We start from the raw sequence: 17,193 nt of genomic DNA on the forward strand, positions 1-17,193 counted from the left end.
ACCCCACAACCCTCCCCGGGGTCTCCTCAGGCACGAAACCAGATCAAACCCCACTCAGCGCAACCCACCCCCACGCAGGCACGCAGCCTCGGCCCGCGTTTCCACGGCCGCAGCCGCGGCTGCGGCGCAGGCCCCGCGCGTCAGTTACCGCTGTCCACCCACCCAACGGGCACACTAGCAACGCAGGCCGCAGCGCCGGATGATCCCAAAAACAAAACAAATAAACCCCCCAGGAAAACGCGAGAGAGCACAGCACAAGGCCGCCGGTCCCTTGTCTCCCAGTTCCCACTACTCGCCGCTGGATCCTCCACCCGCCGCTCCTGCTCAACCCGCCGCGGCGCCTGGCCGGAGATCCAGCCGCCGGGAGCGCGGAGGTCGGCCGGTTGCTCCCGTTCCCGCTGGTGAGTGATTCGTCCCGGCTCTCGCTGGGGAGGGGTGGATGGATTCCCTGTTCAAGGAGTAGTTTTTTTCCTCTGTCTCCTTGTTCTGGGAAGGAATCCAAATCTCCCTCTGTTCCTGCTCGGTTTGGTGCGGACTTTTGCGCCGAGTGGTGCCGTACTGATCTATTCCTCCGTTCGGGTGGTTTGATTAGGTGGTTGCTCTTCGCCGCTGGAGATCGGCAGACGGAAGCAGTTGACGCCACAGGGCTTCGTGCTGCCGAATTCCCCAGAAATTTTGGGGGTTCAACCGAACCCCCATGCCCAACGCCACTGTGAGTTGCTTCCTGTCCCAAATTTCCCCAGGAATTACGCTTCTTTATTGGGGCTATGTTTTTGCTTGCTTTCTTCCTTTTCCGGTAAGGTTGCTGCTGGCGGAGTCTTTGCTTCAGACTACCTTTTTGTTTTCTTTTTCTGGGAAACGAATTAAAGTAGTCACTTGTGGTGCATTTTTTTTGCCCGTTATGTTTTGCATTGTCCGAAATTTCTTAATCATGTCGGAGTAGGTTTAAACTAGGGTTTAGGGTAGACTGTGCTGTTTAGTTGGTTTACCATCTCGTGAACTCTAGATGAGAGAAATAGTGGAGTTTGATCATCTGATGAGGTTTTTGATCTCTTGCAGGGGCTTCGAATGGGCAACAAAGGCTCTACTAAGGGAGCTCCAATGCCAGGAATGGAAGGAAGTGTGGCAAAGGATTTGAAGAAGGCTCCTGCCTCCTTGGAGGAAAACAAGTCTTCTGGTGATGAGGATCTTGGCGGAGGGCCTGCCTTGACTGGGAAGAAAAGGAAGGACCGGAGGGGTTCTGCGGATGAGGACAGGAGTGGTGTGACAAAAAGGGTGTTGAGGTCTGATGCCATGAAGCTGCGTGCTGAGGCTGAGGCAGCCTGTGGAGTGGGTGCGGAGGTTAGCAAAACTGACAGTTTGGAGACGAAACACTGTGAGGCTATTGTGGAGGCTGAGGCTTGCAAAGGCAGGGTGCTGATGGAAGTTACTTGCAATGGTGAGGAAGCCAACGGATTGGTTAACTTGGACACGAGCGATGTCTCAGAAGAGTCAGCTAGGTGTTTTGAGAATAATATGGGAATGCCTGGTGTTCATGCAACAGATATTTCTCAAGGTGATGGCTTAGGTAGCAATTCAGAATCAGATGATAAGACAGTCAAGTCAGATGAGAAGGTGTCCGCTGTAACTCATTCAGAGCAGAATGACTCCAGAGCTGGAATAAGCAGTTTGAGTGTTGATGAGGCCCAAGATAACCAAGTGAGACATGGGCCTTGTCAGGGTGAGGTCATAGACTCAGCAATTGCTAATGATGCCAACACAAGTACAGATTTAACCAAAATCATCCCTACCGGTGGATCAGAATCTGTTAAGCAGAAGGATAGTAAACAGGAGAATAATGTGGTTCACACCGAGGAAGTGATACTCCACAGTAGTGATCCGAAAGTTGAGAAGCATTCTCACATTGACGATGTTTGTACAGAAACTGAGATTTCTTTGACTGAGAATGGAAGATGCGCAGTAGATAACCACACTGATCTAACTGGGTGCACTAAGCAGGAGGAGAGGGGAAGCCCCGTGAACGAAGCCAATGATGTTTCATCACATGACATTGTCTTTACAAGGAGAGGTAGAAAATCATGTGAGGCAAAGCAGGGGACATGTGGAGAGGAGTCGTGGTTTGAGAAGCGAGTTACAAGGTCAGCTACAGTTAGGCAGAGAGAAGTTTCTGGAAGCTCACGTAAAACTACCACAAATGAGGCTGCACTAGGAAGCAGAGGGAGGAAGGGACATATTGTTGCTCATTATACGAGGAAAGTGAGCAGTGCAGTATCTCCAAAAGGTCACCATGCTGAGCTGGGAGAACGTAATACCAGTATGGAGAAGCAAACAGTGAAAGAAAAGGTGGTTGATCGAAGAGACTCAGGTGTCACTGAGAATGATAATCATGTGAATGCCACAGAGAATAAGGAATCAAAAAATGAAACAGAGATCAATTTGAAGACACAACCACCTGTGGGAAGTGTCAGCATTCTTAAGAAAACAACCGGAGCAGCTGTTTCTGCGGTGGATCAGAATATCTCTGGTTCAGCTATCACTGAGAGAAATGATATGGAGCATACTGATTCTGATGGAGTTAAATCTGAAAATAAGACTCCTGCGCAGAAACCACTACTGTCTGTTGGTGCGAAGATTGTTGCCAGCAAGAAGAGGATATTGGAAGCAGGGCTTGATAAAATCACTGGAAAGTCACCAATTGCTTTGCCAGCCATGAAAAAGACAAGAAATACGTCTTCTGATCCTGAGATAGACCAACCAGATAAGTCTTCTGGAGAGAAGCTTATTGTGAATAACTGTGATTTGGGCAATAAACGTGTTCTGAGGGAACGGCAGCATCGCAATCAAACAAATTTATCAAGCAGATCTTCTAACCACTCTAATCAAAATGCTATCAAGCAGACTCAGGATCAATCTGATGATGATGAGATCAGCAGTGATACTTCCTACAGGAGAACTCGTAGCGGACGTCGTCGTGGTGCTGCCCGTCTTGTCGTGCCAAAACAAGAGGACTCCAGTGATTCTGAAGAAGTTATTGTTATGAAAAAGAATCGGCGGAAACGGAAGAAATCTGTGCATAAACAAAGGGCTGGATCTAAGTTGAAGCATACTTCTGGTCCTTCCAAAGCAGGTCGTTTGGGTAGACCTCCTCTGGTCAAATCTGAATCTAGCTCCTTATCTCTGCAGCCAGGAAAAGGGAAAACGAAGGTGCCTGAAGGTACAGGAACTCTTCGTGAAGAAAAGCAAAAAATAAGTGATCAGATAAAGGCCATGCTTCTAGATGCTGGCTGGACGATTGATTTAAGACCCAGGAATGGTAGAGACTACATGGATTCCGTGTATATACCTCCTAGTGGCAAAGGGTCTTACTGGTCAGTCACAAAAGCATATTATGCGTTTTGTGCAAGTATGGAATCTGAGCAGAAGGAAAGTTCTAAAGACCAGACTTCGACAAAAAAATCTGTCGGTAGCCCCGGCAATAGGCAGGTCTCTGGTTCTTCAGGTTGTACTTTAACAGAGGATATCCTTAGCAAATTAAAAAGAGTTGTTGTAAACAAACGAACAACCAAAGTAGCAATTCAAAGGTTGAGACAGAAAAGGTTCAAAAAGGAAAAGAAGAAGAACACTACAAATTCAAGAAGACTGCACTTAGGCAATGAAAGAAAAAAACGAGGTGGTTGTGCTCTACTCGTTCGTGGATCGAACAAGGAGTCTGGCAGCGGCACTGATGGTTTTGTTCCATATGAATGGAAACGTACAATCTTCTCCTGGCTGATTGATCTGGATGTTCTATCAGTCAACACTAAGCTGAAATGTATGGATGAAAGCCACTCAAAGGTTTTACTAGAGGGTATTGTCACTAGGGATGGGATTAACTGCAGCTGCTGTAGCGAGGTCCTTTCAGTGCTTGAATTTGTGGCTCATGCTGGTTCTGAAGTAAATAAGCCATACAGAAACATACTTGTGGATGGGCTAGACATTGACCTTTTGCATTGTCTCATTAATGCATGGAATATGCAGTCTGATGCTGAAAGGCAAGATTTCTTTCCTGTTAGCATTGAGGGCGATGACCCCAATGATGACACCTGTGGTATTTGCGGCGATGGAGGCAATTTGATCTGCTGCGATGGATGCCCCTCGACATTTCACATGAGTTGTCTAGGACTGGAGGTATGCATTTATGCCTTTCACACGAGTACTGTTATTGGCTGTTGTCTTAATTGTTTTTCATTAACCGTAACGTTTCTTTTGATTGAATCAACTAATGGCAGTATTTTAATTTATGTACCTTTTTTTCTTTCAAATTTAGCTGTTACTGCATTAGGACATGATCAAAAACTTGCAATGCCCAATAATAGTGCTCCCAGTTTTCTGTACTGATAAGACTCATTAAAACTTTTCGGCACATCATTCTCTAATCTATTGAATTTCCAATTTTGCAGGAACTTCCCTCTGATTATTGGTGTTGTGCAAACTGTTCATGTAAATTTTGCCATGAACATTCTAGTGATGGTGCTGATGACACTGCTGATGTTGATTCTTCATTGCATACTTGTTCCCAGTGCGAAGAGCAGTGTATGTGATCCCTGTTTATACTTTTTCAGTAGTTCTTTCGAATTTTGAAGTCTTTGATACTTTTTATTCCGCATTTTCATTATTATCTTACTATATTATGTTGATGCTCAATCATGTCTTTGAGTATTCCATACACTAATGTCTGCAGATCATGAAGCCTGCTCTCCTGAGAATGATTCCATAACTAACCTTTCCAGTCAGACAGGCAATTTATTCTGCCAACAAAGCTGCAGACTGGTAACGCTTGTCAGACTATTGTTCTTTTTCCCTTGACCTTGTTTCTGGATATACTACCTTGTGGTTTTCATGAGCATAATTCAAATGGTGACACTTGCTATTTTACTTTGATGTTTGAGGCAGACACCGTTTCCTTTTTGTTAGTGGCTCATGTTGGGTTTGGGACTAAAAGACTTTGCTGTTGTTATATGTTTGAGACCTCAGTCATTAAATATATGCACCATCTTTCATTTCTCTACTCTGTCAGCTTCCTTTCTTGATTATGCATATATGCTATTTCCTTCTATGTCCAAGTATCTGTACTTGATATAATACCAATCTCATGTGCAACGTACAGATATTCAGGCCACTGGTTTTTATTTGCATGAATTCCATTACTATAAGTGATTACATATAGTAAGTTACTGTATGGGTGTGGTATTTGAACTCTTATTTAGTGACATAAGAATCTTGTCATTTCAGTCCAACTATTAAAAGCTCTACTCTTCTTCTGAATTTAGTGCCTATATATCTATTTTTGAAACTAGACAATTGGTATTTAGTCTTAAGAAATGTCAAATGCGAAAGCACCATGGAAGTTTTGTCTTTTCGAAAATGCTCTATTGACCACTAGTTTTTTTTACCATCAAACACACTTCCTGTCTAGATGCTCTATATCTATTTGTTGTTTTATTTATCTTCTCGTTTGTTAATGTATGTATACCCTCCTATGCCCCAACTGACCCAAGAAGTTCCAATGATATAATTGCAGAATCTAAAATCTCTATTTCTGTGATGCAGCTGTTTGAGGAATTGCAGAATCTTCTTGCAGTCAAGAAGGATCTTGAACCAGAATATTCATGCAGAGTTGTTCAACGCATTCATGAAGATGTACCAGAAGAAGTCCTTCCTTTGGACATAAGAGTTGAGTGTAACTCCAAGATTGCTGTTGCACTTTCATTAATGGATGAATGCTTCCTTCCGATTGTTGACCAGAGAACTGGCATCAACTTGATACGCAATGTTGTGTATAGCTGTGGGTATGCATCTATCTTTCTACAAGGTCACCGTAATCCATGCAGTTTCAAGTATCCTTTGTACAACGTGCAAGCTGTTGATACTATGGCCTTTTAATTCATTCCACACTATTCTCTCTCCCACCCACCTTCTGTGTATTGGTGGGGCTATCAGGATGAGCTGATTAGACAATATTACTGAACTTATTGCTCATTGTTAACTTATCATCTCTGTGCATAATGGAGAAGTGCATAGCTCTTCATAGATTGACCTGCGTATATTAAATGGGTTTCCTCGTCATAAATTTAACTGCTTTTTAGTGTTCTGGAGATAGTAAAGATTTTAGCCCTGTTAATTCTGGACGTTGAGTCATTTTGGTTATTCTAATAATATAACAATCTTCATCGTTTTCGCTATTTTCATCTGTAACAACTTAGATCATATCCTTATGGTATAGGGGGCCATTGGCATATTGTAGTATGTATGAGATAATTTAAACTAATTTGCTCCATTACGTACTGAAATTCAACTATATACTGAAGTAAACCCAGACAATGCATACAATGCACATAACACCATCTGTGCTTTTAACCACTGTTGACCTGCAGCCTTTCCGTTAGTCCATTGACAACCTGCCATTCTGTTCTGGCTTTTGCAGTCCTTTCATGCTTAGGTGTTCCAGGGTGTCAGCTTGATGCAATCCTAACTTTGAAAAGTTCCTAATATGGTAGTTTAGCTAGGGATAGGTATGAATGGGTAGTACCATTAAGTGGAAGTGGTATGTGGCCTTATGTGGGATCGAACTTAGAAAATTATTATTCATGGAACCATGATATGTGATACGTGCCAAATATACATCATATATAGATTAAAAAAGGAAGCAAAGGCTCTAAGCACCAAATTTTCACCTGGACATACACCAAATAACAAAAGGAAGCAATGCACCATGCGATTAGTGGCACCATCAAAATGTAACTCCCACATTTCCAATTTATTAATGTAATCTATCAAAAAAGCGGTTGATGGGTCGCTGGTTGATTTAATGGCCTCATTATTGCTTGGAACGTTTTTTTTTTTTTTGGTTGATGTGTAAATTGGCGTATTCTTTTAACAGTTACAGTTTTCTGTATTGATGCCATGCTGCCGTGGCAACTTTTGTTTGGAGATAACTAATTGCTCCTTTTGTCTTAACTTGCATGCAGATCAAATTTTGCCCGATTGGATTTCCGTGGATTCTATATATTCATTTTAGAACGTGGAGATGAAATAATAGCTGCAGCATCTGTCCGGTGTGTTGTTTCCTCTTGTTTTCTTTTTCTTGTTATGTTTTGTGACTGTCTAGGCATCTATATGGCGCTGAATGCTGTATCCAGTGAGATGTATACCCAAGCTATATAGATCTGAATACCAGTTTGGTGAAACGGATAAGAAAGAACCATACTATAGGCTCTAAAAAACCATTGAACAAACCAAAGTTTGTCCCAATGTGCCAGCAAAAGATATTCTAAACAAGCAACCATGGCGGGGACCGGTGTTCTTTGAATTGAATCAATTCATTTCTAATTTTCAAACACAGTGACTTGACTTTGCATATTTCTAGTACTGGTGATCTTGTTTAGTGCCTAACTTAGTATAGAGCTGTACCCGTTACTCACTTGAATTACTTTACATGATTGTTGTAACCATTGTATATTCCAGTTTGAAGGAAAAGAACATCCTTACTGGAATGCCTACTTGCCTAGTATTTTGCTGTACAGGTCATGGCTTGGCGCTGAATAATAATCTATGGTATCTGCAGTCTCATGGAGGCAAACCTCCCTTTATCTTTCTTAACTAAGAAGTTTTGAATGCTTCTTCTAGGAAGGTTCATTTCATGTTTTCACGAATATAGTTTGCATAATTAATCATGCCTGTGTGTGAACTTTCAGTAGCTTGCTAATACACATCTGTCAAGGCATGTTATATACCTTGTATTTTTTTTCGTACATGAACTTTCTGTAGCTGTTTTGTGGCTGTCTTGTTACATCATTGGATGAACAGTTAACATAAACTGACAGGCTCTCTACTTTTAGGTAAGTTACTATTCTTGAATTGCTGGGCCCTTATATGATTTTTTTTTGTTTTCATATCTTATCCTGGAACAGAGTACATGGAACCAAGTTAGCTGAGATGCCGTTCATTGGTACCCGGAATATGTATAGGCGACAAGGAATGTGCCGCCGACTTGTAGATGGAATCGAAATGGTATGCATGCTTGATGGTGCTATTGCTAGTGTAGGACAGCAATTATTTGCAGAAAATGCATTTAATCCTTCGGTGATAGTTCCCTAGTTTTATTAGTAGCACTTGTATTGAATAGTAGCCCCATGGGCGTTATATATAGGAGTATGAGTCCAGCACGATATATAGAATTCGATTGCTTAACCCCTTGCATGTTACAAAGGTATTCCTTAGCTTATGTGTGCCTTTTCTGATTCGTACAATCCTTGTACTGCTGAACTAGTCTACGCCTTACATGGAGCATTACTTGTATTTTCAGAAATGTCTGCAGCTACCAGTCTAGCATAGTTGTCCTGTCTATACACCTTACATTGATGATTACCATAGTAGGTTAGATTAACTGATCTGATATCTTGCTTAGTTGCACTTTTCTGATGGTGTTTAATTATTGCCCCTTGTTTTCTATGTCAGATCCTGAGCTCTCTCAATGTTGAGAAGTTGATCATTCCTGCTATCACAGAACTTGTGGACACCTGGACATCTAGATTTGGATTTAGTCCACTTGAGGATTCTGAGAAGGAAGAAGTGAAATCTGTTAGCATGTTAGTTTTTCCTGGTACAGGTCTTCTCCAAAAGCCATTGCTGAAGTCCTTACCTAACGGAGATCAAAGTTCTCAAGGAGGTCAGAGCAGACACCATATTCCTTGTTGATATCCAATTATTTTCTTTTCCTTCTGTATAATGGTCATCAGACATTTATACAGCTGGTGCTGTTTCCTCTGTAGACAAAACTGAGAAATCACCTGATGTAGCCAATGAAGATTCTCTTTGCTCTGATGCAAGTGCTGATCCCCTAGGTTTGGGGGTCAAAGAGCATGGGGACAACAGCAAAAATGCTGATGGTACTTGCAACGGTGCTGTTTCACAACAATCTCCCCATTCTTGGTAAGTGCAAGTAAAGCTTACATGTTTGGTTGAGATATTGATACAATTGTGTAAATATTACAATGTTGAGACAAACCACCTAGTTTTATTTCGTAGTCTAGTTAAAATATTCTGCTGTGTAGGGTGATGGTGGTAGATATCTTTGTCGGGTGCCACAAGATAGCTGTAAATGTTCGTATCATTCCATTACCATTACATGTGTCTCATGACCTTTTTTTTATCTTTGTTGCAGATGGTAAGATTTGGTTGCAAGCTTTCTGGGCCCCAAGCTTCACATGGACGAAGCCTCCATTTGTTTTTGTACCTCTTGAGTTTTGACTCAGCAGTTAGCATGACATCCATCCGTTAGCAGAAAGAGGCTTGCGGTTTTTTGCAGATTATTGGTTGCTGGGGCACCCCTGTGACGGTTCAATTGACTCGTCCGTCGGCCTGGGAAGAATCAGCCTGTGCAGTACTCAAAAGCGTTAACTCCAGCCAGCTGACTTGATGTGCTGCTGAAAAGTCAGCATGTAGAATTTGGAGGATAGTTCCCCCTTCTTTTGTTTTTAAGTCGTTAACTTCCGAGGGCGAATGCAGCCACCAGATCGTCGTAAATGTTACACCAGTTGTTATTTTGTTAATAGGTTTATGTTTCCGCTAGCGCATCTCTCATTTCTGTATGATAATTCTCATCTCTGTAAGACAAACTAATGTATGCGCAAGCTAGAAACAGTCCACCTGATCCGTTATGCGGAATTGGTTACCTAATCCCTGTTTTGGTCCTGTGGAAGAATTCGCTTTGCGGCCATGGTTTCTTTTTGCATCGTGCTGGAATGTGTTTGTTCTTCCTGTGAAGAAAAGCTTTTGCAGGTAAAAAATACTAGAGCGGAATCACTGTTCCCTCATCGTTGAGAATTGAGATGTGCATGCAATACAATGCCCCTTGACCTTGACAAGCAAAATCTACAGGTAGGCATCTGCGGTGCTGAGGTCATCGAGGATCTTGTTCTTGACGTCCTGTGGAAGCGGGGCGGATGGCCCTGCCTTGGAGTAGAACTCCGCCAGCGATCTGATCGCCTTCTCCAACGCGACGTACGACTCCTGCAATGCAGCGAAACAAGCGGGGTAAGAAATGGACCAATGGAGGGACGGTCGATCACAGATTCACAGCTCGCCATGCCACGCATTACTCAGGTGAGCGGAGCTTCATGTTCATGTACCTCGGCGGCGATGGCCTGCTGGCCTCTCCATCCGCCCAGGAACTCCCTGATGGACTCCTTGGCGGCGTCGGCGTTCCGCCGGAACCTGGCCATGTCGCCGCCGTCGTCCTCCTGCAGCGACTACCGGAGCATGCGCACCACCTCCCTGGCCGCCTTGAGGTACGCCTTGGGCAGCGTCTTGCCGGCCTTGGTCTTCTCGTTAGGGTCGAAGATGGACTTGATGGCGCCGAGGACGCCCTCCTCGCCGTCGCTCCCATCCTCCTCCGCCGCCCTGACCGGCGCCGAAGCCGACACCGCCGCGAGGCCGAGGAGGAGGAGGGAGGCGGCGTGAGCTCTCCTGGTGATCGGCAACCTGCAGGCTCCACCGCCTGCTCTGTTGCGCGACGGCACGCGAGAGTTAATCAAACAAATGCGAGAGGACCGAGGAGAGGAGGGGAAGGGGAGAGTGGTGACGATGAGTCACGTACAGATAGGCTTGTGCCTGCTGTCCGGAGCTCGCTGCAGCTTAGGCGGTGGCCGCGACGGCGACGAGCAGCAGTTGTGCAAGGTGGACATCGGAGGCTGCGGAGGGGAAGGCATTGCTGATCCTAGCTACGGCCTCTGCAATGCAGAAGCAACGGATGCTTGGATTCGCCTTGGTTTGGGCTGGGTTGGCTTATAAGCCATGGCTGAAAGTATCGTTGGCTGGTTTGATGTGAGAAAAATACTATTCATTAGCTGATAAGCCATAACTTATAAGTCAGATACGAGCCAGCGAACATGCTGATTGCTCGTACGTACCTTGTTCTTGGTGAGCCTATGATTGGCTGTCAATTCAGAACCTTATCTGCAGCACTCTGATATGGTCTGGCTTATACCACGGATGCTTGAAGTCTACCGAGAATCGGATCTTGCTCGGAGATTTTAATTTCTACCGTTCTTTGAATAACCGAAATAGATTCGGTGGCAATCTTGCTGACACTTTTATTTTCAATGATGCGATTGGCCATCTTAGTTTAGTTGAGCTGCCTTTGAAGGATCGGGCATTCACTTGGAGCAATATGCAATCCGATCCGTTGCTTGAGCAACGTGATTGGTTCTTCACGTCCACCAACTGGACCATCGACTTCCCCAACACAGAGGTCCTCCCTTTAGCAAAGATCACTTCGGATCATATTCCATGCAAGGTGGTGATTAGCACAAAAATTCTTAGAGCTAATCTATTCTGTTTTGAGAGCTCTATTCTGTTTTGAGAATTTCTGGACAGAGCAAGATGATTTCCTAGACATAGACACAGTATATGACTCGTGGACCTCTACGCCAGCTAACAGTGATGCTGCTCGTACCATCTCTTCCAAATTCAAGGCCCTAAGAGCTAGACTGAAGGACTGGAGCAAGCATTTATCAAATCTAAGAATGCTCATCAGCAACTGCAACCAAATCATTGGTTTTCTAGATGCTTTGGAGCAGTGGCGGATATAAGGCTAGGGCCGGTATGACCATGGCCCTAGGCGTGAGAAAAAACACCTAGAGTAATCCCTTTGTTTTTTCCACCTAAATCTATATACTAGCATTACTTTTGTCCATTAGCATGTGATCTGGTGTTAGTGGTTCATAATATTGGCCCTAGTCGTAAAAGTTCCCTAGCTCCGCCACTGCTTTGGAGGATATAAGAGGCCTTTTTAATGCAGAAGCAAACCTACGGGCTGTTGTCAAGAAACAACTTCAAATTTGGTTGCGATACAAGAATCTCTACTGGAGGAATCATTTCACAGTCAATAGAATAAAGTTGGGCGATGAGTGTACAAAATTCTTCCATGGCATGGCTACTATTTCTTATAGAAGAAATTCCATTGCACAGATCATGAATGACCAAGGCATTTGGATCCACGACCATGAAGGGAAGGCATGCCTTCTCTGGAACTCCTTCAGAAATCGCATGGGTACCACATGATCACCTACTATGCTTTTTGACCTCTCCAGCCTTGTCACGCCAGTCAACGACCTAGATTCTCTTGCTACCACAATTCTGCAGGAGGAGGTGGATTTGGTGGTGAAGTGTATGCCGGCCGACAAGGCTCCAGGCCCTGATGGTTTTAACGGTCGTTTCCTAAAAAAGTGTTGGCAATTTATCAAGGTGATTTTTACTCCATTTGCTCAAAATTCTTCTCGGGTCAGATTAATCTTGAATGCATCAACACTTCTTATATCACCTTGGTTCCTAAAAAGAACAGTCCAGAGACAGTAAATGATTTTCGCCCCATCTCCCTAATGAACATCTCGCTCAAGGCCATCACCAAGATTCTAGCTGACAGATTGCAGGCTGTCATCTTGAGAGTTGTTCATCAAAATCAGTATGGTTTTATTCGCTCTCGCACGATTCAAGACTGCTTAGCATGGAGTTATGAGTACATTCACCAGTGCCATCAGTCGAAAAGAGAGATCATCATCCTAAAATTAGACTTCGAGAAAGCATTTGATATAGTGGAACATTCAGCTATTGTGCAAGTTATGGCTCACATGGGGTTCCCACAGAGATGGTTGGATTGGGTTCAAGCCATTTTTTCTTCAGGTTCATCTGTTGTCCTACTCAATGGCGTCCTAGGAAATTTTTTCAAGTGCAAGAGAGGGGTCCGTCAGGGCGATCCATTGTTGCCCCTCCTCTTTGTTATAGCGGCTGAACTTCTGCAGATTTTAATCAACCGGGCTGCTGCTATGAATTTGCTCAGAGTTCCAATTCCACAACCAACTGGGGATTTTCCAATAGTTCAGTATGCTGATGATACGTTGATGATGTTGCAAGCCGAGGCTAGCCAGCTGATCTTTCTTAAGGCTTTGTTCCACAACTTTTTGGAGTCAACCGGGCTTAAAGTTAACTACAGTAAATCACATATGTACTCCATCAACGTCAATGAGGAGAAGATGACCCATCTGGCAAACACATTGGGCTGTGATATTGGTTCTATGCCGTTCAAATATTTGGGTTTGCCCATGGGCACGACCAAGCCACACATTGAGGACTTCACCCTGATGATGGACATAATAGAGAGGAGGCTCTCTGTGTGCTCCACATAGCTTTCTTACTCGGGTCGGTTGGAAATGGTTAACTCGACTATAACCCCCATCACCACATATGCTATGTGTACCATCAAGCTACCAAAAGGGGTCATTGACAACATCGACAGAGCACGAAAGCAATGCCTTTGGAGAGGTAATGATGCCCAAAAGAAAGGGGGAATTTAGTTGCATGGGAAGTTGTTATGCAGCCCAAGGAGAAAGGGGGACTGGGAGTTCTTAACCTCAGATTACAAAATGATGCGCTACTACTCAAACATCTCTTCAAATTCTATAACAAAGTTGACACCCCATGGGTGCACCTTGTGTGGAGCAAATATTATACCACCAAAGTACCCCATGCATCTAGGGAATTTGGCTCCTTCTGGTGGAAGGATGTTCTTCGTCTCAGCATCATCTTCCGAGGCATTGCCAAGTGTGAGATTGGGGATGGTTCGACAGTCTATTTCTGGGATGATATGTGGTTTGATGTCGTTCTATCCCAAGAGTTTCCAAGGTTAGCATACTTTGCAAGTAATGAGAATGCCTCAGTGTTGGAGGCCATGCAAGCAACAGACCTTGATGAACTTTTCTTCCTCCCGCTCTCGCAGCAAGCTTTTGAGAAATATGAAGTCCTGCAACTGCAACTACAGAACCTGTCATACGATGCTGATGCCAAGGATTGCTGGCTGCCCACCTAGGGCAATGTGTATACTTCACGGTGTTTCTACTCTCATGTCTTTAGTACCATGGAAGCACATCCAACCTTCAAAGCCATCTGGAAATCTAGATGCACTCCACGCGTGAAATTCTTTGCGTGGCTTGTCCTGGTGGACCGTTTGAATACCAAGTCTATGCTCCAGAGACGACATCTGAACATACAGGATGATAACATCTTGAAATGTCCTAATATGGTTAGACGGGGGTGAATAGCCTATTTAAAATCTACAAATCAACTAGAGCAATTTGATTAGTATAATAAATAGTGAAGTGCAAACTTGCTCTAGCTCTACAAGGGTTGTAAGCCACCTATCCAATAATTCTAGTTGTTATAATCACTAGGCACACAATCCACTAGGTCACTACTCACTAAGAGATCTCACAATTGCTACACTAAAGAGCTCCACTAGATGAACTTAATCCACAAGGCAAGCTCTCAATTCTAGCTACACTAAAGAGCTTGCTATAGCTAGTTTGCGGAAATGTAAATGAGTAAGTGAGGTGATTATACCGCCGCGTAGAGGAGTGAACCAATCACAAGATGAATACTTTATCAATCATCGGGAGAATACCAAAGGGCAAGAGACAACCAATTTTCTCCCGATGTTCACATGCTTGCCAACACGCTACGTCCCCGTTGTGTCGACCAACATTTGGTGGTTCGATGGCTAAGAGGTGTTGCATGAACCTCGTCCATACAATTGGACACCGCAAGAACCTACCCACAAGTGAGGTAACTCAATGACATGAGCAATCCACTAGAGTTACCTTTCGACGCTCCACCGGGAAAGGTACAAATTCCCTCACAATCACCGGAGATGGCCACGAACAATCACCAACTCGTGCCAATCCTCCTCCGCTGCTCCAAGCCGTCTAGGTGGTGGCAACCACCAAGAGCAACAAGCGAATCCCGCAGCAAAAACACAAACACCAAGTGCCTCTAGATGCAATCACTCAAGCAATGCACTTGGATTCTCTCCCAATCTCATAAAAATGATGAATCAATGATGGAGATGGGTGGGAGGACTTTGGCTAAGCTCACAAGGTTGCTATGTCAATGCAAATGGCCAAGAGTATGAGCTTGAGCCGGCCATGAGGCTTAAATAGAAGCCCCCACGAAATAGAGCCGTTGGCTCCTTAGTCCACGGAAAAACGGGGCGACCGGACGCGCAGGTCAGATCGACCGGATGCTGGACCCCAACGTACGATCGCGCGATGTGTGCCACGTGTCCCGTGCTTCAAACGTTGATCGCCCGATCTCAACGGTCATCAGTACGTTTAAGTTGTGACCGGACGCGCTGCTTCGAAGTGATCGGACGCAGGACCCTAGTGTCCAGTCGTTTCCAGTAAGTATCCAGAAGCGAAAAATCACGACCGGACGCGTCCGGTCATGCTCAACCGGACTCACCTAGCGTCCGGTCACTCGGCGCCCCCTCTGTGCGCTGCCACGTTAGCAGGACTGGACGCACCCCGTCAGCGTCCGGTCACTAAGTGACCCAGCGTCCGGTCGAAGACCGACGCCAGCGTCTTCACGCTTCCACTGACTGGACGCGTCGGTCCTACCGTGACCAGCGTCCGGTCACTTACAGTGACCTCCGTCTTTCTGTATAGAGCGCCGGTGGCACCGTCGGAATGTCCGCACTCTACGGACGGACACTCCGCCGGTGAAGTTCCTAACTCTTGCTCAAATGTGCCAACCATCAAGTATATTACCTTGTGCACATGTGTTAGCATATTTTCACAAATGTTTTCAAGGGTGTTAGCACTCAACTAGATCTTAAATGCATATGCAATAAGTTAGAGCATCTAGCGGTACCTTGATAACCGTATTTTGATACGAGTTTCACCCCTCTTAATAGTACGGCTATCGATCCTAAATGTGATCACACTCTCTAATTGTCTTGATCACTAAAATAAAATGGCTCCTACCACTTATACCTTTGCCTTGAGCCTTTTGTTTTTCTCTTTCTTCTTTTCAAGTCCAAGCACTTGATCATCACCATGGCATCACTATCATCATGATATGATCTTTATTTGTATCATCACTTGGAATGTGCCACCTATCTCATAATCACTTTGATAAACTAGGTTAGCACTTAGGGTTTCATCAATTCATCAAAACTAAACTAGAGCTTTCACATCTGTGTCATGTACAACCATGGTGAAGAGGAGACCATTGATCACTTATTCTTCGACTGCCCCTTCACGAAGGAATGTTGGGCAATCATCCATTTTGACTGGAATGACACGCTGCAACTTTCGGATAGATTGGTACAGGCGGGACAGGTTCACAATGTTTCTTTCTTCACGGAGGCAGCCCTAATAGCAGCATGGGAGTTGTGGAAGATGCGCAATGACAAGGTTTTTCAGAGGCGTGATCCAACTCCATCGGCCTAGTTGGCAAACTTTAAAAATTAATGTTTTTTACAGTCTGTTCGTTTCAAGGATGACCTGTGGTCATCCTTTTGTGTTTGGTTTGATGCTTTTAGTTAATCCCTACCTTTTAGTAAATACAAAATCTATCACTGTGGGGATCTCCCCCACAGTCTTCTGCGGTAAAAAAAAAATCAAAAGCATGGGACGGCCCATTGGGTCCAGCAGTGGCCGGATCCGCGACATGCAATACAGGGCCTTTGGCAGCTCAGTTCCTGTGATGATGTGGTGTGTACAAAGTACAAACAAACCCTGACGCTAGCCAACCGGCGGCCACCAGCAATGCCCGGGCCCGAAGCTCAGCAAGGAGAAGCATCGGCATCCAAGCTGGCTTAGCTGATGACCTGACTGATTCAGACAGCTCATCATCATCAGGAACAACAAGATCGGAAGACAAAAACCTCTTTTTTTTTTCCCGATTGACGGCGTTTAATTTCACTAAACATCAGGGGCGAAAAACATAGATATTGGATCACGTGCCTGCGTGCGTGCAGCGTCGCGCGTCGGCAGGGCAGCGCACGGGTCCGCCAGACACCGACGACCGGGGCACACACCGACACACGAGACACGACATGAGGAGGTCCATCTTTCGAACGGGAGTCCCTGTCGCAAACTTGCAGCACGCCGCAAGTGAGCCGCGCCAGTCAGCTCTCTCTTTTTTTTTTTTTTGAACCTCGGGCAGTTCTCGGCGGTGAGTTGATCGAACCGATGGCATCGGGGGGCGAACTGGCCAAGGCCGCCGAGCGCCGAGTCGCCCAGCCAGTCCAACGAAGCGACGGCCGAAAGGCACGTTTTTGCCCGGCCCTCCCCCCGCTTTCGTGGGACGTCGCTTTTGTTT

General features: G+C 44.9%; 1 protein-coding gene and 1 pseudogene across 2 annotated transcripts; one reads left to right on the forward strand and one right to left on the reverse strand.

Annotated features, from left to right (window-relative positions):
• Positions 1-265: 265 nt before the first annotated feature.
• On the forward strand, positions 266-9,702 carry LOC136461532 (uncharacterized). 2 transcript variants are annotated; one of them, XM_066460837.1, is made up of 11 exons: positions 266-401; positions 593-712; positions 1,060-4,167; positions 4,440-4,572; positions 4,721-4,809; positions 5,590-5,828; positions 7,008-7,094; positions 7,950-8,049; positions 8,497-8,707; positions 8,790-8,970; positions 9,203-9,702. In XM_066460837.1, coding segments are annotated over exons 2-11 (4,164 nt in total). In that variant the 5' UTR covers positions 266-401; positions 593-697; the 3' UTR covers positions 9,204-9,702. The 2 variants fall into 2 exon arrangements, with proteins under 2 accessions (XP_066316934.1, XP_066316988.1); XM_066460891.1 differs by having other exon boundaries at positions 8,811-8,970; positions 9,203-9,700.
• Positions 9,703-9,816: 114 nt separating this feature from the next.
• LOC136461931 (photosystem II D1 precursor processing protein PSB27-H2, chloroplastic-like) lies at positions 9,817-10,767 on the reverse strand (annotated as a pseudogene).
• Between the last annotated feature and the right edge of the window lie 6,426 nt (positions 10,768-17,193).

Source organism: Miscanthus floridulus, chromosome 1 (genome assembly GCF_019320115.1).
Source record: "Miscanthus floridulus cultivar M001 chromosome 1, ASM1932011v1, whole genome shotgun sequence".
NCBI lineage: Eukaryota > Viridiplantae > Streptophyta > Magnoliopsida > Poales > Poaceae > Miscanthus > Miscanthus floridulus.